Source organism: Heterodontus francisci, chromosome 23 (genome assembly GCF_036365525.1).
Source record: "Heterodontus francisci isolate sHetFra1 chromosome 23, sHetFra1.hap1, whole genome shotgun sequence".
NCBI lineage: Eukaryota > Metazoa > Chordata > Chondrichthyes > Heterodontiformes > Heterodontidae > Heterodontus > Heterodontus francisci.
This window is the reverse complement of record NC_090393.1, coordinates 4,288,585-4,312,025: the sequence shown is the minus strand read 5'-3', so window position 1 is coordinate 4,312,025 and position 23,441 is coordinate 4,288,585. Positions and strand designations below refer to the sequence as shown.

Below are 23,441 nucleotides of genomic sequence, written 5' to 3'. Positions count from 1 at the left end.
TGGAGGGTCAGTTCTGAGGGAGTGCTGCACTGTCAGAGGGGCAGTACTGAGGGAGTGCTGCACTGTCGGAGGGTCAGTTCTGAGGGAGTGCTGCACTGTCAGAGGATCATACTGAGGGAGCACTGCACTGTCGGAGGGTCAGTACTGAGGGAGTGCTGCACTGTCAGAGGGTCAGTACTGAGGGAGTGCTGCCCTGTTGGAGGGTCAGTTCTGAGGGAGTGCTGTACTGTCGGAGGGTCAGTACTGAGGGAGTGCTGCCCTGTTGGAGGGTCAGTTCTGAGGGAGTGCTGCACTGTCAGAGGGGCAGTACTGAGGGAGTGCTGCACTGTCGGAGGGTCAGTACTGAGGGAGTGCTGTACTGTCGGAGGGTCAGTACTGAGGGAGTGCTGCACTGTCAGAGGGGCAGTACTGAGGGAGTGCTGCACTGTCGGAGGGTCAGTACTGAGGGAGTGCTGTACTGTCGGAGGGTCAGTACTGAGGGAGTGCTGCACTGTCAGTGGGTCAGTACTCAGGGAGTGCTGCACTGTCGGAGGGACAGTACTGAGGGAGTGCAGCACTGTCGGAGGGTCAGTACTGAGGGAGTGCTGCACTGTTGGAGGGTCATACTGAGGGAGTGCTGCACTGTCAGAGGGTCAGTACTGAGGGAGTGCTGCACTGTCAGTGGGTCAGTACTGAGGGAGTGCTGCACTGTTGGAGGGTCAGTACTGAGGGAGTGCTGCACTGTCAGTGGGTCAGTACTGAGGGAGTGCTGCACTGTCGGAGGGACTGTACTGAGGGAGTGCTGCACTGTCGGAGGGTCAGTACTGAGGGAGTGCTACACTGTCGGAGGGACAGTACTGAGGGAGTGCTGCACTGTCGGAGGGTCAGTACTGAGGGAGTGCAGCACTGTCGGAGGGACTGTACTGAGGGAGTGCTGCACTGTCGGAGGGTCAGTACTGAGGGAGTGCTGCACTGTCAGAGGATCATACTGAGGGAGAGCTGCACTATCGGAGGTTCAGTACTGTGGGAGTGCTGCACTATCGGAGGGTCAGTACTGAGGGAGTGCTGCACTGTTGGAGGGTCAGCACTGAGGGCGTGCTGCACTGTCAGAAGGTCAGTACTGAGGGAGTGCTGCACTGTCGGAGGGTCAGTACTGAGGGAGTGCTGCACTGTCGGAGGGTCAGTACTGAGGGAGCGCTGCACTGTCAGTGGGTCAGTACTCAGGGAGTGCTGCACTGTCGGAGGGTCAGTACTGAGGGAGTGCAGCACTGTCGGAGGGTCAGTACTGAGGGAGTGCTGCACTGTCGGAGGGTCAGTACTGAGGGAGTGCTGCACTGTCAGAGGATCATACTGAGGGAGCACTGCACTGTTGGAGGGTCAGTACTGAGGGAGTGCTGCACTGTTGGAGGGTCAGTACTGAGGGAGTGCTGCACTGTCGGAGGGTCAGTACTGAGGGAGTGCTGCACTGTCAGAATGTTAGTACTGAGGGAGTGCTGCACTGTCGGAGGGTCAGTACTGAGGGAGTGCAGCGCTGTCAGAGGGTCAGTACTGAGGGAGTGCTGCACTGTCAGGGATGCCTTCTTTTAGCTTGGGTGTTAAATCAAAGCCCCATTTGCCCTCTGACGTGAATGTAAAAGGTTTCACGAGCAATATTGAAAGAGGAACGAGCAGTTCTCCCCGTGTCCTTGCCAATATTTATCACGCAAACACCACCAAGCACATTAACTGCCTGTTCATCTCACTGCTGTTTGTGGGATCCTGCTTTGCACAAAATGGTGCCACATTTGCTGATAATAGTGATTGACCTACAGTAATTCATTAGCTGTTTTCGTAGTTACTTTTCTCATTCAGCTAAACCTGATGCCATCCTTATCACATGTCTGTACGTTACGAAGGTTACTGGATATCTATCGGAGAGAGAATGATGAAGGAGTTCTGTTCCTCTCTTACCCACAGCAGCTGAGACTAACTGTACAGATCCCACGGTGCCGCCGATGTTTGCTCAACAATTTATTTTTCTGTTTGAATGATTTTTCTTCCCCTCCTTCCTCCCAATTATTGCACCTAAGTGGGCTGGAAAGGAACCCATTTCTGGAATCTTCCACTCTCACTCTATCTGGTATCTACAAGTTGCCAGATCCACTTCTTGTTGGCATGGGAACAAGTTCCCCTCCAAGTCACACACCAGCCTGACTTGGAACGATATCGCCGTTCCTTCACTGTCGCTGGGTCAAAATCCTGGAACTTCCTTCCTAACAGCACTGTGGGTGTATCTACCCCACATGGACTGCAGTGGTTCAAGAAGACAGCTCACCACCACCTTCTCAAGGGCAATTGGGGACGGGCAATAAATGCTGGTCTGGCCAGCGACGCCCACACTGTGTGAATGGCCAGGCAGGGGTCAGAGTTGGGAAGAGCTGTTTGTAGCACTGTTGCCTCATTGGTGGATAAATCCTAACTCAAAGACGGAGATATGTTAGTCTCAGCAACTTGAGATGTGTGTAAATAATCCATTTATGTACATCACTTCCACGCCAAGGCATTTCCTGGCCAATTAATTAACTCCAAAGTATAGTCACTGCTGTTATATAAGAAATTACAGCAGCCAATCTGAACGCAGCAGGCTCCTGTGAGCAGCAGATGAGATGAATGACCATGAGAATCTGTTTATAGTGATATATTTAAGGGATTCAATATTGGCCTTGCTGTATGGCTGTGAAACATGGGCGACTCACAGCTACCAGGAAAAGCTCAATAATTTCCATCTTCACTGGCTGCAGTGCATTATGGGTATATCTCGGCAGGACAAAATCACAAATGCAGCAGTCCTGTCAAAGGCAGAGCTCCCAAATGTGTTGGCACTATTCAAACAGAGACAGCTTCAGTGGATTGGACAAGTCCGCAGGATGAAAGACGGTCACATACCCAAGGAACTTCTGCACGGTGAGGTAGCCGGAGCCAGTGGGGAGTCCAAAAGTCCGCTTCAGGGATGTTTGCAAGTGTGACATGAAGGCCCTAAATGTCGAATATCGCACCTGGGAGTCACTAGCTGGCGAAAGAGGGAAATGGCGACACATCCTGTGGACTGGTGTGCACGACCATGACAACAAGTTGCTGCAGCAGCTTGGCAACAGGCGCCAACATCAAAAACAACAACTCACAGAGTCACTTTGCAGCTTCATGTGCAGCAGTTGTGGCAGAATTTGCCTCTCAAGAATTGGCCTTCGTAGCCATCAACAAAGGTGCACAGTGGTGCAGTGGTTAGCACCGCAGCCTCACAGCTCCAGGGACCCGGGTTCAATTCTGGGTACTGCCTGTGCGGAGTTTGCAAGTTCTCCCCGTGACCGCGTGGGTTTTCGCCGGGTGCTCCGGTTTCCTCCCACAGCCAAAGACTTGCTGGTGATAGGTAAATTGGTCATTGTAAATTGTCCCGAGTGTAGGTAGGTGGTAGGAGAATATGGGATTACTGTAGGGTTAGTATAAATGGATGGTTGTTGGTCAGCACAGACTCGGTGGGCCAAAGGGCCTGTTTCAGTGCTGTATCTCTAAATATAAAGAGAAGACACCCCACCGAAATGGATTGTTTACTACGTATTCATCATCTTTCATAGATGGAAGGACACCCACCATTGGCCAGGACACTGGGGAGAACTCCCCTGCTCCACTTTAACTAGTGCTTGGAAACTTTTAATGTCCACCTCGGAGGCTTTTATCCAAATCCAGCATCTCTCCCTCAAACCTGCAGTGAATAACTGACCGAGATTAGGTGCTGAAGTCATAGAATGATGTTGGACACATGACCTCCTGACTCTGAGACAAGAGTGTCTCTGAGTCATGGCCAACAGCAGAAAAGAGAGGAATTAAATCTTGTATTTTAACTTCCAAGAATCCCTTGTGGGCATCAAAGTGGCTCAAAGATGTAAAAGCCGAGACATTGATGATATAAAACAATGTATTCATTCCATACACAATATGAACTGTGTGATTATCGCAGTAACATTCTACACAGAGTTTGTCTGCAGCCAATCTGTGCAATTATTTAACCTCTCCCTAATGCCTTCTCATCTGTTAAGTAATTACACAAGAGCATTATTCTGAACTTTAAGTAAGTCTTTATTCAGACTTTACTAGGTTAAACAGCTAACAGAGCTTCATAAATAATTGCCCTCATGTGGTAAATATGAGATTGTCTTTTGCCTCCTTGGCCCGTCACTCAATCTGCCTGGCCTCCAGTGCAAGGTCTCACTGGCGGAGGGGCTGAGGAACTGCTGTCCACATTCGGAGCACCCTGAGGGGAGGTCAGCCTCTCCTCCTTCCTATCAAGGCTCACTTGAACCTCCCTGCTCACCAGAGAAGGATGAGGACCTAGAGAAGATTCCAGGCCCCTTGTCCTTCTCTCACCTTGCCACTGCTGCGCGGTGCTCATGGCCGAGGCGATGGTGCAGGTTGGCATGTGGGATCTGGCTCTCCATGAGGGTCGCCAACCTCTCGATGGAGGAAGCCATGCGCTCACATGCCCGAGACATTGCAACACTCATGGCATGGATGGACTCCTCCATCATCTGCTCATGGCTGCGCATTGCCTCTGGTATCTCCAGATGTTGCTGCACCAGTCTGCAACTCCAGCACACCCTGTGCTGTCAACACCAGAGGCTCGTCATCAGCCTGAGGCTCAGCATGGGCCTGGCCACCCAGAGTCCATGACTATCAGAGGCCTCGGCTGTCTCAGCCTCAGCCAGCTGCTGGGGCATGTGTGCGGTGCTCTCTTGTGACCCTGATTCTACAGCAAGTATCTGCACTGATGGAAGGTGCAGGAGTGTCATGGGAAAGTACATCCTCTGAGTGTTTCTCCTTCTCAGAGATTGACGGTTGTCCCCTTTCTGGTTTAGTCTCCTGCGGACGCCGACCTGCAGGAGAAAACACAAACATGTGAGGGTTAGTCTGTGCAAATCTTGTCATGCCAGCCACACGTGATGAGGGTCTCCAGAAGTGAACTGTATGTCGATGGAAGCCAATCCTCACTCTCTTGCGTGGAGACTCCAGTCTCTCCATTTGATATGGAGCGACTGCCCTGGGTCCCCCAATTCTAATGCCTCTCCTCTGCTGTGGAGAGAGGCTGAAGATCTGGGATGCCTCCACCAGTCCAGGATGTCTCCCTCCTGTTATGGGCCCTCTTGTCCTGCAAGTGGAAAGAGGGAGATAGTCACACTTCGCAGAGAGATCAACATGACAGTTCTGCTAGTGTCAGCCCCTCATCCCTATCCTATAAAGCTCATGCTCCCTCCCGCTCTCAGGGGAGTTAATGGGGTGAGCTGTGAAAGAAGGTGGCCTGTGGCTGAGATGCAGCCATGCATTTATCAGGATGAGGTGATGTCTAACCCCCTCTGTCATCGCTGTGGTACATGTCCTGCTTCCTCCTGCGTAGCCACTTGCAATCACTAAAAAGGAGAGAGGTATGGAGCGCTCACTTTGGCAGACCGAAGGAGGTCTTTGACCCTCTTGAGGCACAGGACCCATGTCCAGGGGGTGACCCCACAGCTGCCGACCTCCTCAGCGATCTCCATCCAGGCTCGCTTGGTCAGGCGGGATGACCTCTTCTTTCCGTCAGTGGGGTTGAGGACATCCTGCCTTTCCCTTGCAGCCTGGAGGAGAATCTGGAGAGGGGGATCACGGAACCGTGGAGCCCACCCTGTGTCTTGCCTCTGCCATCCTGTGGGGTCTGCCTCAGGAGGGGCAGGGTGGGGGTGAGGGTGGGAGTTCAGAGTCACTGCAACACCGGTCTCAGTTGTGCAGAGCTAGGAAAAGATTGCAAGACAGCAATGCAATTAGGCCTGGTCGGCCTTTAAATATGGCGCCAGCACCTGCTCCCGAGTCATTCGCGCCGTAATCGGAGCCTTGCATCTCACCCCCGCCGCATGATTGGCCGCCCCCCCAAGCCTCCATTATGCAGAGTGGCCGGCTGCCCGTGTGACTAGCAGGAACGGTGCCCACTTCCGGGTATAAGGTCAGGATCTACGGCGGGCTCACTAAATTCAGCTGTGCACGTTGAGGACCCGAGTGAGTGAAATGTTTTGTTTACAAACACTCTGCATATTCTGGTGCACTCAGTGTTGATTTTAATGATGGTGATACTGTCTGTATCCAGAGTGTGGCCAAAGGTTAGGGTCGGACTTTTTGCTGGTCTGAATTTCTTTGGGGATGGGACTTGTTTTGATGAAAGCAAGTCTTTATTACAAGTGGGAAGTTGACCGTGAAGTTAATGGATTCACCAGAGCATCAGCAGACCTGGCACAGAAGCTGAAACAGTTGACAACACCAGCAGGGATCCCCGTTCCCTCTGGCAGTACTGATCCTTCTCATCCCGCAGCTGTTACCAAACCAGACTTCATGAATCAAAGACATGTCCAATACCTGATGGGGGTACAAGGTGTTTACAGTGTCACTTTCCCGAGACTTCCAGTTCAAGGTAATGGCGACAATTTAATAAATACATTTGGAAATGGAAAGGTGTCAGCAGGTAAAAATTTCTTCCAATCTAATGGTTCAGCTGGTGAGTTTCTCTTAGATGTAAACTGGGATTTTCCAACTTGCAACCAAAGATTGGAAATTAGTTCACAGTGTCCACACCCAGCTTTCTGATTCATTGACCCGATTTGAGACTTTTAGACTTTTGAAAGGCATTAATAGGGTAGTTAGAGATTCCACTGGTCGGGGAGTTTAGGACAAGGGGTCGTAATGTTAAAATCAGAGCCAGGCCATTCAGGAGCAGCATTAGGAAACACTTCGTCACACAGAGGGTGCAAACAAAAGCAATAGGTGTTTGGGTTCAATCATTTCAGACCTGAGATCGATAAACTTTTACTGGACAAGGGTATAAGGGATATGGAGCCAAGACAAGTAGATGAAGTTAGGACACAGACCAGCCATGATGTTTTTCTGTCCCTGTCTGCTCCAAATGTGCCTTATAAAAACCCTTTATCAGAAACCTAGTTTCTGTCATGTGACCAGAGCATCTCTTTCCATTGTTCTCATAAATAGTTTCTGATGGTTAGACCACTGTCAGACAATGGAATCCGGGTATCACTCATCCACATACCATCTTGATAAATAGAGCTCTTCACACCCATTTTCTGGATTTCTAGCTTGGAGTTGAAGAGACTGCAACAGTATTGGGAAACCAGTTGTTTTTAATTAGTTGGAGAAATGCAGCCATTATCACAGGAAGGGTCGTTTGCATTTTAATGACTTCGCCAAGACTTGTCCAAACATGAAAATTAGCTCAGGGTCCTTGCAGTTCCATGTATATTGGTAGGAAAGAAAAGGTCATCTGACCTCTCAACTCCATTTTCGATTACAGGAAAGCGTCCGTTTCGGGTTTATACTGCATATGTCATATTTATAATTAATAAGTTCGTATTGCGTGAGTGTGACACAAGAGAAAGTAAAACCAATGCCAAATCTCAGAATGGAATCTTTATATTTTGTAACATTTTATAAATGGTTACAGCAGCTGCTTTCTATTGCTTTTTACTGAGAATTCAGGGCCACTCGGCTCTTGACCTCATTATATCCTCAGTCCAAACATGGACCAAAGAGCTGAATTCCAGAGGTGAGGTGAGAGTGACTGCCCTCGACATCAAGGCAGCATGCGACCAAGTGTGGCATAAAGGAGCCCTCGGAAAACCTAAGTCAATGGGAATGAGGGGAAAAGTCTCTGTTGGTTGGAGTCATACCTAGCACAAAGGAAGATGGTTGTTGTTGGAGGCCAACCATCTCAGTCCCAGGACATCACTGCAGGAGTTCCTCAGGGTAGTGTCCTAGGCCCAACCATCTTCAGCTGCTTCATCAATGACCTTCCCTCCATCATAAGGTCAGAAGTGGGGATGTTAGCTGATGATTGCACAATGCTCGGCACCATTCGTGACTCCTCAGATACTGACGCAGCCCATGTCCATGTGCAGCCAGACCTGGACAATATCCAGGATTGGGATGTTAAGTGGCAAGTAGCATTCACACCACGCAAGTGCCAGGCAATGACTATCTCCAACAAGAGAGAATCTAACCATCTCCCCTTGACATTCAATGACATTACCATCGCTGAATCTCCCACTATCAACATCCGGGAGTTACCATTGACTAGAAACTTAACCGGACAAGCCATATAAATACCGCGGCTACAACAGCAGGTCAGAGGCTAGGAATTCTGTGGTGAGTAACTCACCTCCTGACTCCCCAAAGCCTGTCCACCATCTACAAGGCACAAGTCAGGAGTGTGATGGAATACTCTCCACTTGCCTGATGGGTGCAGCTCCAACAACACTCAGGAAGCTCGACACCATCCAGGACAAAGCAGCCTGCTTGACTGGCACCCTGTCCACAAACATTCCCTCCCTTCACACCAACGCACAGTAGAAGCAGTGTGTACCATCTACAACATGCACTGCAGCAACTCACCAAGACTCCTTCAACAGTACTTTCCAAACCAGCAAACTCTACCACCTAGAAGGACAAGGGCAGCAGATTCATGGGAACACCACGACCTGCAAGTTCCCTTCCAAGCCTGACTTGAAACTATAACGCCATTCTTTCACTGTCACTGGGTCAAAATCCTGGAAATCCCTAACAGCACTGTGGGTGTACCTACACCAGATGGACAGCAGCTGTCAAGAAGGCCACTCACCACCACATTCTAAAGAGCAATTAAGGATGGGCAGCCAATGCTGGCCTAGCCAATGACACCCACATCTCAAGAACGCATAAAAAAAAACTTTTAAACTGAGGTGTTGCTGGACTAGGAGCCAATGTCATTCAGCGAGCACAGGGGTGGTGGGTTAACGGGACTTGGTCTGATTGAATATTTTATGGTGATATTTATTGATCCGTCTGCAGGTGCTGTAGGACTTGGATTGATAAGGCTTCAGCCAAGTTGTTTCAGAAAATAACATGTTTTGGGAACTTAATTTTTCATTGGGATAGATTATAGATTCCGAAGGTGATTGGACTCCAAAACCAACAGTCCTAAAAATCACAAAGGGCTCATTTTTCTTGATGCACACAATAGTTTTTTTATTGAATCTTTCTTTCTCTTATCCCTTAATCAACCAGGACTGGATCCAAATTTTCACCCACTATATTCTTAGTTGTCCCTCTAATCAAAGTTGGAGAAGGACTGTCCAAACTCTATCGGCCCACTGTCCAAACTCTATCGGCCCACTGTCCAAACTCTTATCGGCCCACTGTCCAAACTCTATCCACCCACTGTCCAAACTCTATCCGCTCACTGTCCAAACTCTATCCACTGACTGTCCAAACTCTGTCCACTCACTGTCCAAACTCTGTCCACTCACTGTCCAAACTCTATCCACTGACTGTCCAAACTCTGTCCACTCACTGTCCAAACTCTATCCACTCACTGTCCAAACTCTATCCACCCACTGTCCAAACTCTATCCACTCACTGTCCAAACTCTATCCACTCATCTGTCCAAACTCTATCTGCCCACTGTCCAAACTCTGTCCACTCACTGTCCAAACTCTATCCGCCCACTGTACAAACTCTGTCCACCCACTGTCCAAACTCTGTCCACTCACTGTCCAAACTCTATCCACTCACTGTCCAAACTCTGTCCACTCACTGTCCAAACTCTATCCACTCACTGTCCAAACTCTGTCCACTCACTGTCCAAACTCTATCCGCCCACTGTCCAAACTCTATCCACTCACTGTCCAAACTCTATCGGCCCACTGTCCAAACTCTATCGGCCCACTGTCCAAACTCTTATCGGCCCACTGTCCAAACTCTATCCACTCACTGTCCAAACTCTATCGGCCCACTGTCCAAACTCTTATCGGCCCACTGTCCAAACTCTGTCCACTCACTGTCCAAACTCTATCCACTCACTGTCCAAACTCTGTCCACTCACTGTCCAAACTCTATCCGCCCACTGTCCAAACTCTGTCCACTCACTGTCCAAACTCTGTCCACTCACTGTCCAAACTCTATCCGCCCACTGTCCACTCACTGTCCAAACTCTGTCCGCTCACTGTCCAAACTCTATTCGCCCACTGTCCAAACTCTGTCCACTCACTGTCCAAACTCTATCCACTCACTGTCCAAACTCTGTCCACTCACTGTCCAAACTCTATCCGCCCACTGTCCAAACTCTATCCACTGACTGTCCAAACTCTGTCCACTCACTGTCCAAACTCTATCCACTCACTGTCCAAACTCTATCCACCCACTGTCCAAACTCTATCCACTCACTGTCCAAACTCTGTCCACTCACTGTCCAAACTCTATCCGCCCACTGTCCAAACTCTGTCCACTCACTGTCCAAACTCTATCCACCCACTGTCCAAACTCTATCCGCCCACTGTCCAAACTCTGTCCACTCACTGTCCAAACTCTATCCACTCATCTGTCCAAACTCTATCCGCCCACTGTCCAAACTCTGTCCACTCACTGTCCAAACTCTGTCCACCCACTGTCCAAACTCTGTCCACTCACTGTCCAAACTCTATCCACTCACTGTCCAAACTCTGTCCACTCACTGTCCAAACTCTATCCACTCATCTGTCCAAACTCTATCCGCCCACTGTCCAAACTCTGTCCACTCACTGTCCAAACTCTGTCCACCCACTGTCCAAACTCTGTCCACTCACTGTCCAAACTCTATCCACTCACTGTCCAAACTCTATCCGCCACTGTCCAAACTCTATCCACTCACTGTCCAAACTCTGTCCACTCACTGTCCAAACTCTATACGCCCACTGTCCAAACTCTGTCCACCCACTGTCCAAACTCTGTCCACTCACTGTCCAAACTCTATCCACCCACTGTCCAAACTCTATCCACTCACTGTCCAAACTCTATCCGCCCACTGTCCAAACTCTGTCCACTCACTGTCCAAACTCTATCCACTCACTGTCCAAACTCTGTCCACTCACTGTCCAAACTCTATCCACCCACTGTCCAAACTCTGTCCACTCACTGTCCAAACTCTGTCCACTCTGTCCAAACTCTATCCGCCCACTGTCCAAACTCTGTCCACTCACTGTCCAAACTCTATCCACTCATCTGTCCAAACTCTGTCCACTCACTGTCCAAACTCTATCCACTCACTGTCCAAACTCTGTCCACTCACTGTCCAAACTCTATCCACCCACTGTCCAAACTCTGTCCACCCACTGTCCAAACTCTGTCCACTCACTGTCCAAACTCTGTCCACTCACTGTCCAAACTCTGTCCACTCACTGTCCAAACTCTATCCACCCACTGTCCAAACTCTGTCCACTCACTGTCCAAACTCTGTCCACTCTGTCCAAACTCTATCCGCCCACTGTCCAAACTCTGTCCACTCACTGTCCAAACTCTATCCACTCATCTGTCCAAACTCTGTCCACTCTGTCCAAACTCTATCCGCCCACTGTCCAAACTCTGTCCACTCACTGTCCAAACTCTATCCACTCATCTGTCCAAACTCTATCCGCCCACTGTCCAAACTCTGTCCACTCACTGTCCAAACTCTATCCGCCCACTGTCCAAACTCTGTCCACTCACTGTCCAAACTCTGTCCACTCACTGTCCAAACTCTATCCGCCCACTGTCCAAACTCTGTCCACTCACTGTCCAAACTCTATCCACTCATCTGTCCAAACTCTGTCCACTCACTGTCCAAACTCTGTCCACTCACTGTCCAAACTCTATCCACTCATCTGTCCAAACTCTGTCCACTCACTGTCCAAACTCTGTCCACTCACTGTCCAAGCTGCTCAATTACCTCCTCTCCCAACTTTGCTCATAGCCTTTTCATAGAATTATAGATTCTTGCAGCACCTAATGAAGCCTTCAGCCCCTCATGCCTGTGCTGGCTCTTTCGTAGAACAAGCTATCTCATTTGTCCCACTCCCCTGCTCTTTCCCCATAGACCTGCAAATTCTTCCTTTTTAAGTACTTATCCAGTTCCCCTTTTGTTACTTTGAAATTATTTTTGAAGTTACTTTTGAATCTGCTTCCTGTGCCCTTTCAGGCAGTGAATTCCAGGTCACAGCAACTTGCTGCATAAAATACAATTCTCCTCATCTCTCCTCTGGCTTTCTTGCCAATTATTTTATATTTGTGTCCAATGAGGAAACAGTTTCACCTTATGTAATCTATTAAAACCCTTCATAATGTTGAACATCTTGATTAAACCCCTCTTTAATCTTCTCTGCGCCACGGAGAACAATCCCAGCTTCTCCAGTTTCTCTACATAACTGAAGTCCCTCATCCCTGAGACCATTCTTGTAAATCTCCTCTGCACCCTTTCCAAGGCCTTGACAACCTTCCCAAATTGTGGTGCCCAGAACAAAGAACAAAGAACAAAGAACAGTACAGCACAGGAACAGGCCATTCGGCCCTCCAAGCCTGCGCCGATCTTGATGCCTGCCTAAACTAAAACCTTCTGCACTTCCGGGGACCGTATCCCTCTATTCCCATCCTATTCATGTATTTGTCAAGATGCCTCTTAAACGTCGCTATCGTACCTGCTTCCACCACCTCCCCCGGCAGCAAGTTCCAGGCACTCACCACCCTCTGTGTAAAAAACTTGCCTCGCACATCCCCTCTAAACTTTGCTCCTTGCACCTTAAACCTATGTCCCCTAGTAACTGACTCTTCCACCCTGGGAAAAAGCTTCTGACTATCCACTCTGTCCATGCCGCTTATAACTTTGTAAACCTCTATCGTGTCGCCCCTCCACCTCCGTCGTTCCAGTGAAAACAATCCGAGTTTTTCCAACCTCTCCTCATAGCTAATGCCCTCCAGACCAGGCAACATCCTGGTAAACCTCCTCTGTACCCTCTCCAAAGCCTCCACGTCCTTCTGGTAGTGTGCCGACCAGAATTGCACGCAATATTCTAAGTGTGGCCTAACTAAGGTTCTGTACAGCTGCAACATGACTTGCCAATTTTTATACTCTATGCCCCGACCGATGAAGGCAAGCATGCCGTATGCCTTCTTGACTACCTTATCCACCTGCGTTGCTACTTTCAGTGACCTGTGGACCTGTACGCCCAGATCTCTCTGCCTGTCAATACTCCGAAGGGTTCTGCCATTTACTGTATACTTCCCACCTGCATTAGATCTTTTAAAATGCATGACCTCACATTTGTACGGATTAAACTCCATCTGCCATTTCTCCGCCCAAGTCTCCAACCGATCTATATCCTGCTGTATCCTCTGACAATCCTCATCACTATCCGCAACTCCACCAACCTTTGTGTCGTCCGCAAACTTACTAATCAGACCAGCTACATTTTCCTCCAAATCATTTATATATACTACAAACAGCAAAGGTCCCAGCACTGATCCCTGCGGAACACCAGTAGTCACAGCCCTCCATTCAGAAAAGCACCCTTCCACTGATACCCTCTGTCTTCTATGACCGAGCCAATTCTGTATCCATCTTGCCAGCTCACCTCTGATCCCGTGTGACTTCACCTTTTGTACCAGTCTGCCATGAGGGACCTTGTCAAAGGCTTTACTGAAGTCCATATAGATAACATCTACTGTCCTTCTTTCATCAATCACCTTTGTCACTTCCTCAAAAAACTCAATCAAATTAGTGAGACACGACCTCCCCTTCACAAAACCATGCTGCCTCTCGCTAATAAGTTTGTTTGTTTCCAAATGGGAGTAAATCCTGTCCCGAAGAATCCTCTCTAATAATTTCCCTACCACTGACGTAAGGCTCACCGGCCTATAATTTCCTGGATTATCCTTGCCACCCTTCTTAAACAAAGGAACAACATTGGCTATTCTCCAGTCCTCTGGGACCTCACCTGTAGCCAATGAGGAATTGGACACAATGCTGGAGTTTAATCAGTGTTTATAAAGCTTTAGCAAAGTTTCCTTTCTTTTGTCCTCTATTCCTCTATTTATAAATCCCAGGATCCCATATGCTTTTTTAACAGCTTTCTCACCTTGTCTGAAGGTTTGAGTATGTACGCCCCCAGGTCTCTCTCCGCTCCTGCAGCCCCTTTAAAATTATGTTCTCACTAGTTGCCAGCTGCTTAGTTCCAGTGGGCGTGTGAGAGACTTCTGGTGTAAGCGTGAAACATGACACTTGTCACAAAGTGTGACGGTGTGACACGGGGGGATCCCTGAACACAGTCATCTTCAGTGAGCTTGTTGACACTGCAGCATCGAGTGCAGCCACAGCTCAATGCCCTGCTTTCTGTTTTCTTCCACAAATAGCTCTGCGTTAATAGACCTGCCCTTTCCTTACAGCAATATGTTCACTTGCTTCCATCTCTGGAGGTAGTTTTTGTTTTGTAGTCCAATTTCTTTTGAGCTGACCAATCTGGTTTCAATCTCGCCTCTAACTTTTCTCCCAAAGAATGACTCTGAAAGGATGTGTTATATTTCTCTCTTTAACTCCGGTGAATTACTAATTCGCTTCTATCATTTAAATATCCTGCAACTCTCTTTCAGTGAAGTACTATTTTTTGGCTTTTTTCCCTGACTTGGAGCTGAGGCAGGAAGGATAGATCAGCTCATGTCGGAGGGTAGATGCTTCTTTAATAGAATGTAAAATCAGGCAGGGTGTATATCAGTGTCAGACTGTAAACAGCTGCAATCTCGCTGGGCGGCTTTAGTTAAAATCAAGGGGTCACGGTTCAGAACGGTGACCAGACCAGGGAATGCAGACAGGTTATTTTCATTTTGCAGCTCAGTTTGTGATCACTGATGTGTCCGATACCATCTGACCCGCGTAATGACACACTGATGTGTCCTCTTCCATGCCCAGCCTGTCTCGGGTTCCTGGACGATTATCTATTCCATTCTGTACACTTACTGGGTTTTATTTCTGCTGAGGACATTTATGTCGTCAGCCTGATAAGAGGTGAATAAAGAATATAAAATGAGAGGGAGGGGGGAGCTTTCAACCAAATCCTCTGTGTGCTAACAACAACTTGCATTTATATAGAAGCTATAATGTTGTAAAAAGGTCCCCAAGGCGCTATAAAGGAATATCCCGAAAGATTACACCGAGCCACATAATGAGATATTAGAACAGTGGGTTTTGACTAAGTGGTTTTAAGGAGTGTTTCAAAGGAGGAGAGAGAGAGGCGGAGAGGTTTAGGGAGGGAATTCCAGAGCTTAGGACCGAGTCAGCTGAAGGCACGGCCGCCAATGGTGGAGAGATGGGAATCAGAGATGCACAAGAGACTAACCTGACAGAATAGATTGTAAAACCCGCCATACTTTAGTTCCATTGAAATCAATGGCACGAATTTGGAGCAGATTGTCCAATGGGTGCTCAGCTCTGCCAGGTACTACCCGTTGAGGGTGGGGAGGGGGGAGGCAAAGGTGGAATTTACCCTTTTGAGAAGTAAAGGTTGAAATGTTTTGGCAACAATTTTTAATATCCCAAAGCAGATTTTTTTCTGAAAATATGGGGGCAAAAGAAAAAAATGAAAGACTTGCATTTCTATATCACCTGTCACAACCTTACGCCACCCCAAAGAGCGGGATGGTGGCAGGGTGTGGTGTACAATAGAGTGGGAGGTTCCGGGGGGCTCTCCCAGACCCACTCCCGCCTCCGTCGCCACTTTATACAGGGTGGCGGCAGCGAAAAACGGCCCACCTGCCCCAGGCCAATCAAGGCCCTTAAATGGCCACTTACTAGCCACTTAAGGGCCTTCGCCCACCTCCATGCGGATTTTACGCGTGGCAAACAGGGGTCCTAGACCCGAGAGAAGCTGCCTGACAAAAGCAGGTGGCTCTTGAAAGTCACGGGGGATGGCGTCATGATTGGGCACCCTGTGCCCGATGGAGGGCCGCTCCCGCTAGCCCAACCCCCCCCCCCCCCCCCCAATACCCAAACACCCCCCTTCCCCTCAACCGACGACACGCCTCACCGGGGTCCGACCAATTACTGCCGGCGAGGCAAGCAAAACTTACCTTTGCTCCTGGCTCCCCAACATCTCGTCACGCTGGGCTGCAGTCCCAGCAGTGGCCTCCGCTCCCGATGGCGCTGCTGGGTCTAGGAACTGTCGGCCTGCCTCAATCGGGTGGAAGTCCCGCCTCACACCATTGGAAGCCCGGCAACCCGCAAAATACAGGTTGGATCCCCAGGCGAGTTGGAAGCGGGTTTGCCAATGACTATTCAGTCGATGGCCAGTTCCCGTCCGCCTGGGATAAAACCTCGGCCTATGTCACAACAGTGGCTGCAGTTCAAAATGTAGTTTATTGGCTGCAAAACACTTTGGGTCATCCCGAAGTTGGGAAAGGTGCTGTACAAATGCACTTTTTCTTTTCCTTTGAAGTACCTGATTGAGAGGTGAGGTGCTGTTTCTCGACTTTGTGTTGTGTTACATTGGAACAGTGTTGGAGGTCAAAGACAGAGAGGTCAGAGTGGGAGGGGGATGTCATGCAGTACTTTGTTTCTCTGTTGCTATCGATTGAAATATAGGGTGACCATGCTGGTGAATACAATCATAAGCTCAAAGCTGTTTCTGTCATAGAGTCTTAAAGCACAGAAAGAGGCCATTCGGCTCGTCGTCTCAGTGCTGGCTCTTTGAAAGAGCTATCCAATTTAATCCCACTCCTTAGCTTTCTCCCTATCTCCCTACAGATTAGTTCAATTGCCTTCTGAACGTTCCTGCGGAATCTGATTCCACTGCTCTTTCAGGTACTGCATTCCAGATATTCACATCTCTCTCCGTGTAGAAATTTCTCCTCTACTTCCTTTGCCAATTACTTTAAATCTGTGTCCTCTGATTACCAATTCACTTGCCAAAGGAAATACCTCCTCTAGCAAGCCTTCTCATTATTTGGAACACCTCTATTAAATCTCCCCTTAATTTTCTCTGCTCTGAGGTCAACTGCAGCTTCTCCACATAACTGAACTCCTTCATCCCTGGTGGCTTGATGGTAACCCTCCTCTGCACCCTCTCCAGGGCCTTAACATCCTTCCTAAAGTGTAGTGCCAGAACTGTGCACAATGTTCCAGCTGAGGCCTAACCAGTGATTTGTAAAGGTTGAACATAACTTCCTTGTTTTTGAATTCAATGCCCCTATTTACAAAGCCAGGTACCCCATACACTTTCTTGACTGCCTTATCAACTTCCCGTGCCACCTTCAAGGATTTGTGAATATACACCCCGAAGTCCCTCCATTCCTAAAAATAGTACCATTTAAATTATACTGCTGCTGTGTTGTTTCTCCCAAAGTGCATCACTACACACTTAACTGCATTAAATTGCATCTGCTATCTGTCTGCCTACTTCACCTGTCTGTCTATGTCCTTCTGAATTTACTATCCTGTTCACTATTGACTACATTGCTAAGTTTTATATCATCCACAAACTTCATTGGACTCCCAATACCCAAGTCCGGGTCATTTATATATAACGAAAAAAGCAACAGTCCTAACACCAACACCTGGGAGAACCCATTACATACTTCCCTCCAATCAGAAAACCATCTGTTCACCACTACTCTCTGCCCCTGCTCCTTTAGCCAATTATTTACTCAAGTTATCAATGTCCCTTTAATCTCATGTGCTTCTACTTTCTGGCTAATTCTCTTACATTGGGCTTTATCAGATGTCTTCTGAAAGTCTGTCTATATAACATCGACTACATTACCTTCAGCAACCCTCTCTGTTTCTCCATCAAAGAACTCTATCGGGTTGGCCAGTTATAGCTTGCCTTTAACGAATCTGTGCTTGCTGTGTCTTATTAACCCATGCTTCTCCAAGTGAGAATTGATTTTATCCTGAACAATGGGTTCCAGTAATTTTCCCATCACTGATGTTAGAATGATTGTCCTCGAGTTACCAGGTTTATCTCATTCCCCTTTTTTAAAAAGGGGTGGAACATTTGAAATCCTCCAGTCCTCTGGCCTCAAACCCATATCCAAGGAGGATTGAAAGATTATGCCCAAAGCTGCCACTATCTCCACCCTAGCTTCCCACAACAACCTTGGATGAATCATATCCGGACTGGGTGACTTGTTAACTTTGAGTGATGCCAACCTATTTAGCGATCTGCACTCCTCCAACTGCAGCATTAACTTCATTCTCTTCTTTTGTGAAGACAGATGCTCAGTCCTCAGTACCTTAGTCCTACCCCCTGCCTTCCTAAGAAGATTTTCTTTTTTTGTCTCTAATCGGCTGCAGTTAGGTGGATTTATTTGAATCTTGAGTAGTAACACGGAACACAAAAGTCCGAGTGTACCAGGCCTGTGTCCTCAGTACCTTGCTCTACGGCAGCGAGGCCTGGACAACGTATGCCAGCCAAGAGCGACGTCTCAATTCATTCCATCTTCGCTGCCTTCGGAGAATACCTGGCATCAGGTGGCAGGACTATATCTCCAACACAGAAGTCCTCGAGGCGGCCAACATCCCCAGCTTATACAGACTACTGAGTCAGCGGCGCTTGAGATGGCTTGGCCATGTGAGCCGCATGGAAGATGGCAGGATCCCCAAAGACACGTTGTACAGCGAGCTCGCCATTGGTATCAGACCCACCGGCCGTCCATGTCTCCGCTTTAAAGGCGTCTGCAAGCGCGACATGAAATCCTGTGACATTGATCACAAGTCGTGGGAGTCAGTTGCCAGCATTCGCCAGAGCTGGCGGGCAGCCATAAAGACGGGGCTAAAGTGTGGTGAGTCGAAGAGACTTAGTAGTTGGCAGGAAAAAACACAGAGGCGCAAGGGGAGAGCCAACTGTGCAACAGCCCCGACAAACAAATTTCTCTGCAGCACCTGTGGAAGAGCGTGTCACTCTAGAATTGGCCTTTATAGCCACTCCAGGCGCTGCTCCACAAACCACTGACCACCTCCAGGCGCGTATCCATTGTCTCTCGAGATAAGGAGGCCCAAAAGAAAGAGTAGTAAAGCTGTGTCTTTGACCACACAATAGCTTGTTTTATATCTTGTAAATTATGCATTGGCCTGAGACTGATATGCTTAATATGTTTTTTTAGAGCAGTCTGCATTCATTAGTAAGGGTCAGATGAGCAATGCCAGTAATCATTGCACTGCAGCAGCCAGGGTAGAATAACCTGCAAAAGGTTTTCAGCATCATTATTTTCATTACTGGCTGTCATCGGGAGATCACTACCCTTCTTCACCCTGCATATCTGAGCTGATGTGACCCACACCCCCATGACAACTTTCCAGGGCCAAAGACCGCACTGAGGGACTGCACACATCACTCTGGTCAGCCGAGGCATTTTACACAGTGCCTTTCTCTTCACAGGAGACTGAGCTGAACAAAAAAAGGAAGGAATGTGAAATTCTTGGTGAGGAGGTACAGAAAAAACAGAGAACATGCCAGACTTTGGTAAGTGAAAATAATTCTGCATTCTTGTCAGTGTAGATAACTCCTGAAATGGGAAGGACATGCTCGTGAATTGCCGACAATAAGCTGCGACTGTATAGTTAGCTGGCAGTGGATTATAACTGGAATCTCCCATTGTCAGTGTGTATTACACGGGTGGTATCAGCAGGAGGTGAAACAATTCTCCGTTATGTAATGGCGGATCATTAACTCGGGAGATCCCTAACCTTCCCAGCCAGTGAGTTGCTGTTTTCAGTGTGCAGTCACTGCTGTCCTGTAACAAAGAAGCAGGTTCTTCAAAAGGTATGTGATGAACTAACAAGGGGTGACAGGGAGCAAATGTACCAGTGAGATCATAGGTATGAATCTCACTCCAGCTGACACTCCCAGTGCAGGAATGAAGGAGTGCTGCACTGTCAGAGGTGCTGGCTTTAGAGGAGATGTTAAATTGAGGCTCAGCCAGTCCTCTCAGGTGGATGCAAAAGACACCAAGGCACTATTTTGAAGATGAGCGGGGGGAGTTCTCCCCAGTGCCCTGAGGCCAATATTTATACCACAGCAAACAGTGGGTTAGTAAATTTGCAGATGACACTAAGGTCGGTGGAGTTGTGGATAGTGCCGAAGGATGTTGTCGGGTACAGAGAGACATAGATAGGCTGCAGAGCTGGGCTGAGAGATGGCAAATGGAGTTTAATGCGGAAAAGTGCGAGGTGATTCACTTTGGAAGGAGTAACAGGAATGCAGAGTACTGGGCTAATGGGAAGATTCTTGGTAGTGTAGATGAACAGAGAGATCTTGGTGTCCAGGTGCATAAATCCCTGAAGGTTGCTAACCAGGTTAATAGGGCTGTTAAGAAGGCATATGGTGTGTTAGCTTTTATTAGTAGGGGGGTCGAGTTTCGGAGCCACGAGGTCATGCTGCAGCTGTACAAAACTCTGGTGAGACCGCACCTGGAGTATTGCGTGCAGTTCTGGTCACCGCATTATAGGAAGGATGTGGAAGCTATGGAAAGGGTGCAGAGGAGATTTACTAGGATGTTGCCTGGTATGGAGGGAAGGTCTTACGAGGAAAGGCTGAGGGACTTGAGGTTGTTTTCGTTGGAGAGAAGGAGGAGGAGAGGTGACTTAATAGAGACATATAAGATAATCAGAGGGTTAGATAGGGTGGATAGTGAGCGTCTTTTTCCTCGGATGGTGATGGCAAACACGAGGGGACATAGCTTCAAGTTGAGGGGTGATAGATATCGGACAGATGTGAGAGGTAGTTTCTTTACTCAGAGAGTAGTAAGGGCGTGGAACGCCCTGCCTGCAGCAGTAGTAGATTCGCCAACTTTAAGGGCATTTAAGTGGACATTGGATAGACATATGGATGAAAATGGAATAGTGTAGGTCAGATGGTTTCACAGGGCGGCGCAACATCGAGGGCCGAAGGGCCTGTACTGCGCTGGAATGTTCTAAATTCTAAATTCTAAATCACTAAAACTGATGATGTGATCATTAGCTCATTACTTTCTCCATTACAATGGTAGCTACACTTCAAAAGTGTTTCCTTGGCTGTAACGCCCTTTGGGAGGTCCTGAGGTTGTGAAAGGTGCAGTGGAAAGTATTTCCCATTTGTTTTGGTGAAGTGAGGGCCCATTGTTTGGTTGGTTGAACTGTGTGACAGTTTTACTATGCAAACCCGTCTACAAATCACAAACAGCAATACTAACCAGCTCAGCTCAATCATATAGTGTTCCTTGATCTCCTATATTAGCTGAGACACTAAACCCACTCACAATAAATGGATTAACACCACCAGCACGTTACATAACAGAGTGCCGTCACGTGACAGCGCTGAGCTCTCACTGGTCAATATTGCTGGCGGTCATTTCTGGACTAGATTTGGTTACAAACATCTCAGCCAGGTTTAGGTACATTCCAATGGGCTATTCATTGGGAAGTCTGCAACGGTCCCTTGAAAACTATGTCACTGCGTGCAGGCACTTTTCCTCATTGTGCAGGCTGTTTATGTTTTTTACATGGCCACTCACACAGTATTTAAATGGAACAAGGTCTGCACTTAACCTACCAGACTGAGAGAGGCTGTGAAAGCAACTTAGCGGAAAGACGGGATGTGAACAAGGTCAGCACTTATTGCCCATCGCTCATTGCCCTTGAGAAGATGGTGCTGAGCTGTCATCTTGAAATGCTGCAGTCCATGTGGTGAAGCTTACTAATAGAGAGGGAGTTCCAGGATTTTGACGGAGCGACAGTGAAGGAGTGGCTGTCGAATTAAGGACAGAGTGTAACTTAGAGGCAAACTGAGAGGTGACGGTGATGCAAATCAATAAACCAAATAATGTTTGTAAATCAGTGATGATGAGATTCTCAACTATTTAACGGTGTGAGGCTCTCTCTGTTTAACGGTGTGAGGCTCTCTCTGTTTAACGGTGTGAGGCTCTCTCTGTTTAACGGCGTGAGGCTCTCTCTGTTTAACGGCGTGAGGCTCTCTCTGTTTAACGGCGTGAGGCTCTCTCTGTTTAACGGCGTGAGGCTCTCTCTGTTTAACGGCGTGATGTTCTCTCTGTTTAACGGCGTGAGGTTCTCTCTGCTTAAGGATGAGTTTCTCTCTGTTTGACGGTGTGAGGCTCTCTCTGTTTAACGGCGTGAGGCTCTCTCTGTTTAACGGTGTGAGGCTCTCTCTGTTTAACGGTGTGAGGCTCTCTCTGTTTAACGGCGTGAGGCTCTCTCTGTTTAACGGCGTGAGGCTCTCTCTGTTTAACGGCGTGAGGCTCTCTCTGTTTAACGGCGTGAGGCTCTCTCTGTTTAACGGCGTGATGTTCTCTCTGTTTAACGGCGTGAGGTTCTCTCTGCTTAAGGATGAGTTTCTCTCTGCTAAACGGCGTGAGGTTCTCTCTGTTTGACGGCGTGAGGTTCTCTCTGTTTGACGGCGTGAGGCTCTCTCTGTTTGACAGCGTGAGGCTCTCTCTGTTTGACGGCGTGAGGCTCTCTCTGTTTGACGGCGTGAGGCTCTCTCTGTTTGACGGCGTGAGGCTCTCTCTGTTTGACGGCGTGAGGTTCTCTCGGTTTGACGGCGTGAGGTTCTCTCTGTTTGACGGCGTGAGGTTCTCTCTGTTTGACGGCGTCATGTTCTCTCTGTTTGACGGCGTCAGGTTCTCTCTGTTTGACGGCGTCAGGTTCTCTCTGTTTGACGGCGTCAGGTTCTCTCTGTTTAACGGCGTCAGATTCTCTCTGTTTAACGGCGTGAGGTTCTCTCTGTTTAACGGCGTGAGGTTCTCTCTGTTTAACGGCGTGAGGTTCTCTCTGTTTAACGGCGTGAGGTTCGTTGTTTCACGGCGTGAGGTTCTCTCTGTTTGACGGCGTGAGGTTCTCTCTGTTTGACGGCGTGAGGTTCACTCTGTTTGACGGCATGAGGTTCTCTCTGTTTGACGGCGTGAGGTTCTCTCTGTTTGACGGCGTGAGGTTCTCTCTGTTTAACGGCGTGAGGTTCTCTCTGTTTAACGGCGTGAGGTTCGTTGTTTCACGGCGTGAGGTTCTCTCTGTTTGACGGCGTGAGGTTCTCTCCGTTTGACGGCGTGAGGTTCTCTCCGTTTGACGGCGTGAGGTTCTCTCCGTTTGACGGCGTGAGGCTCTCTCCGTTTGACGGCGTGAGGCTCTCTCCGTTTGACGGCGTGAGGCTCTCTCCGTTTGACGGCGTGAGGCTCTCTCCGTTTGACGGCGTGAGGCTCTCTCCGTTTGACGGCGTGAGGCTCTCTCCGTTTGACGGCGTGAGGGTCTCTCTGTTTAACGGCGTGAGGTTCATTGTTTAACGGCGTGAGGTTCATTGTTTAACGGCGTGAGGTTCATTGTTTAACGGCGTGAGGTTCATTGTTTAACGGCGTGATGTTCTCTCTGTTTAACGGCGTGAGGTTCTCTCTGTTTAACGGCGTGAGGTTCTCTCTGTTTAACGGCTTGAGGTTCTCTCTGTTTAACGGCGTGATGTTCTCTCTGTTTAACGGCGTGAGGTTCTCTCTGTTTAACGGCGTCAGGTTCTCTCTGTTTAACGGCGTCAGGTTCTCTCTGTTTAACGGCGTCAGGTTCTCTCTGTTTAACGGCGTGAGGTTCGTTGTTTCACGGCGTGAGGCTCTCT

At 48.5% G+C, this 23,441-nt stretch overlaps 1 protein-coding gene across 6 annotated transcripts in view; it reads left to right on the top strand.

Moving 5' to 3' along the window:
* Positions 1-23,441, top strand: part of rimbp2b (RIMS binding protein 2b) — a 480,114-nt gene that overhangs the window by 164,357 nt on the left and 292,316 nt on the right. For 5 of the 6 annotated variants that reach the window (XM_068054578.1, XM_068054576.1, XM_068054575.1 and 2 more), the window contains exon 3: positions 19,230-19,313. The exons of the other annotated variant lie outside the window; for it this stretch is intronic. In XM_068054578.1, coding sequence (XP_067910679.1) covers positions 19,230-19,313 — 84 coding nt within the window. The remainder of the gene's footprint in view (positions 1-19,229; positions 19,314-23,441) is intronic. 6 annotated transcript variants of the gene reach the window in all.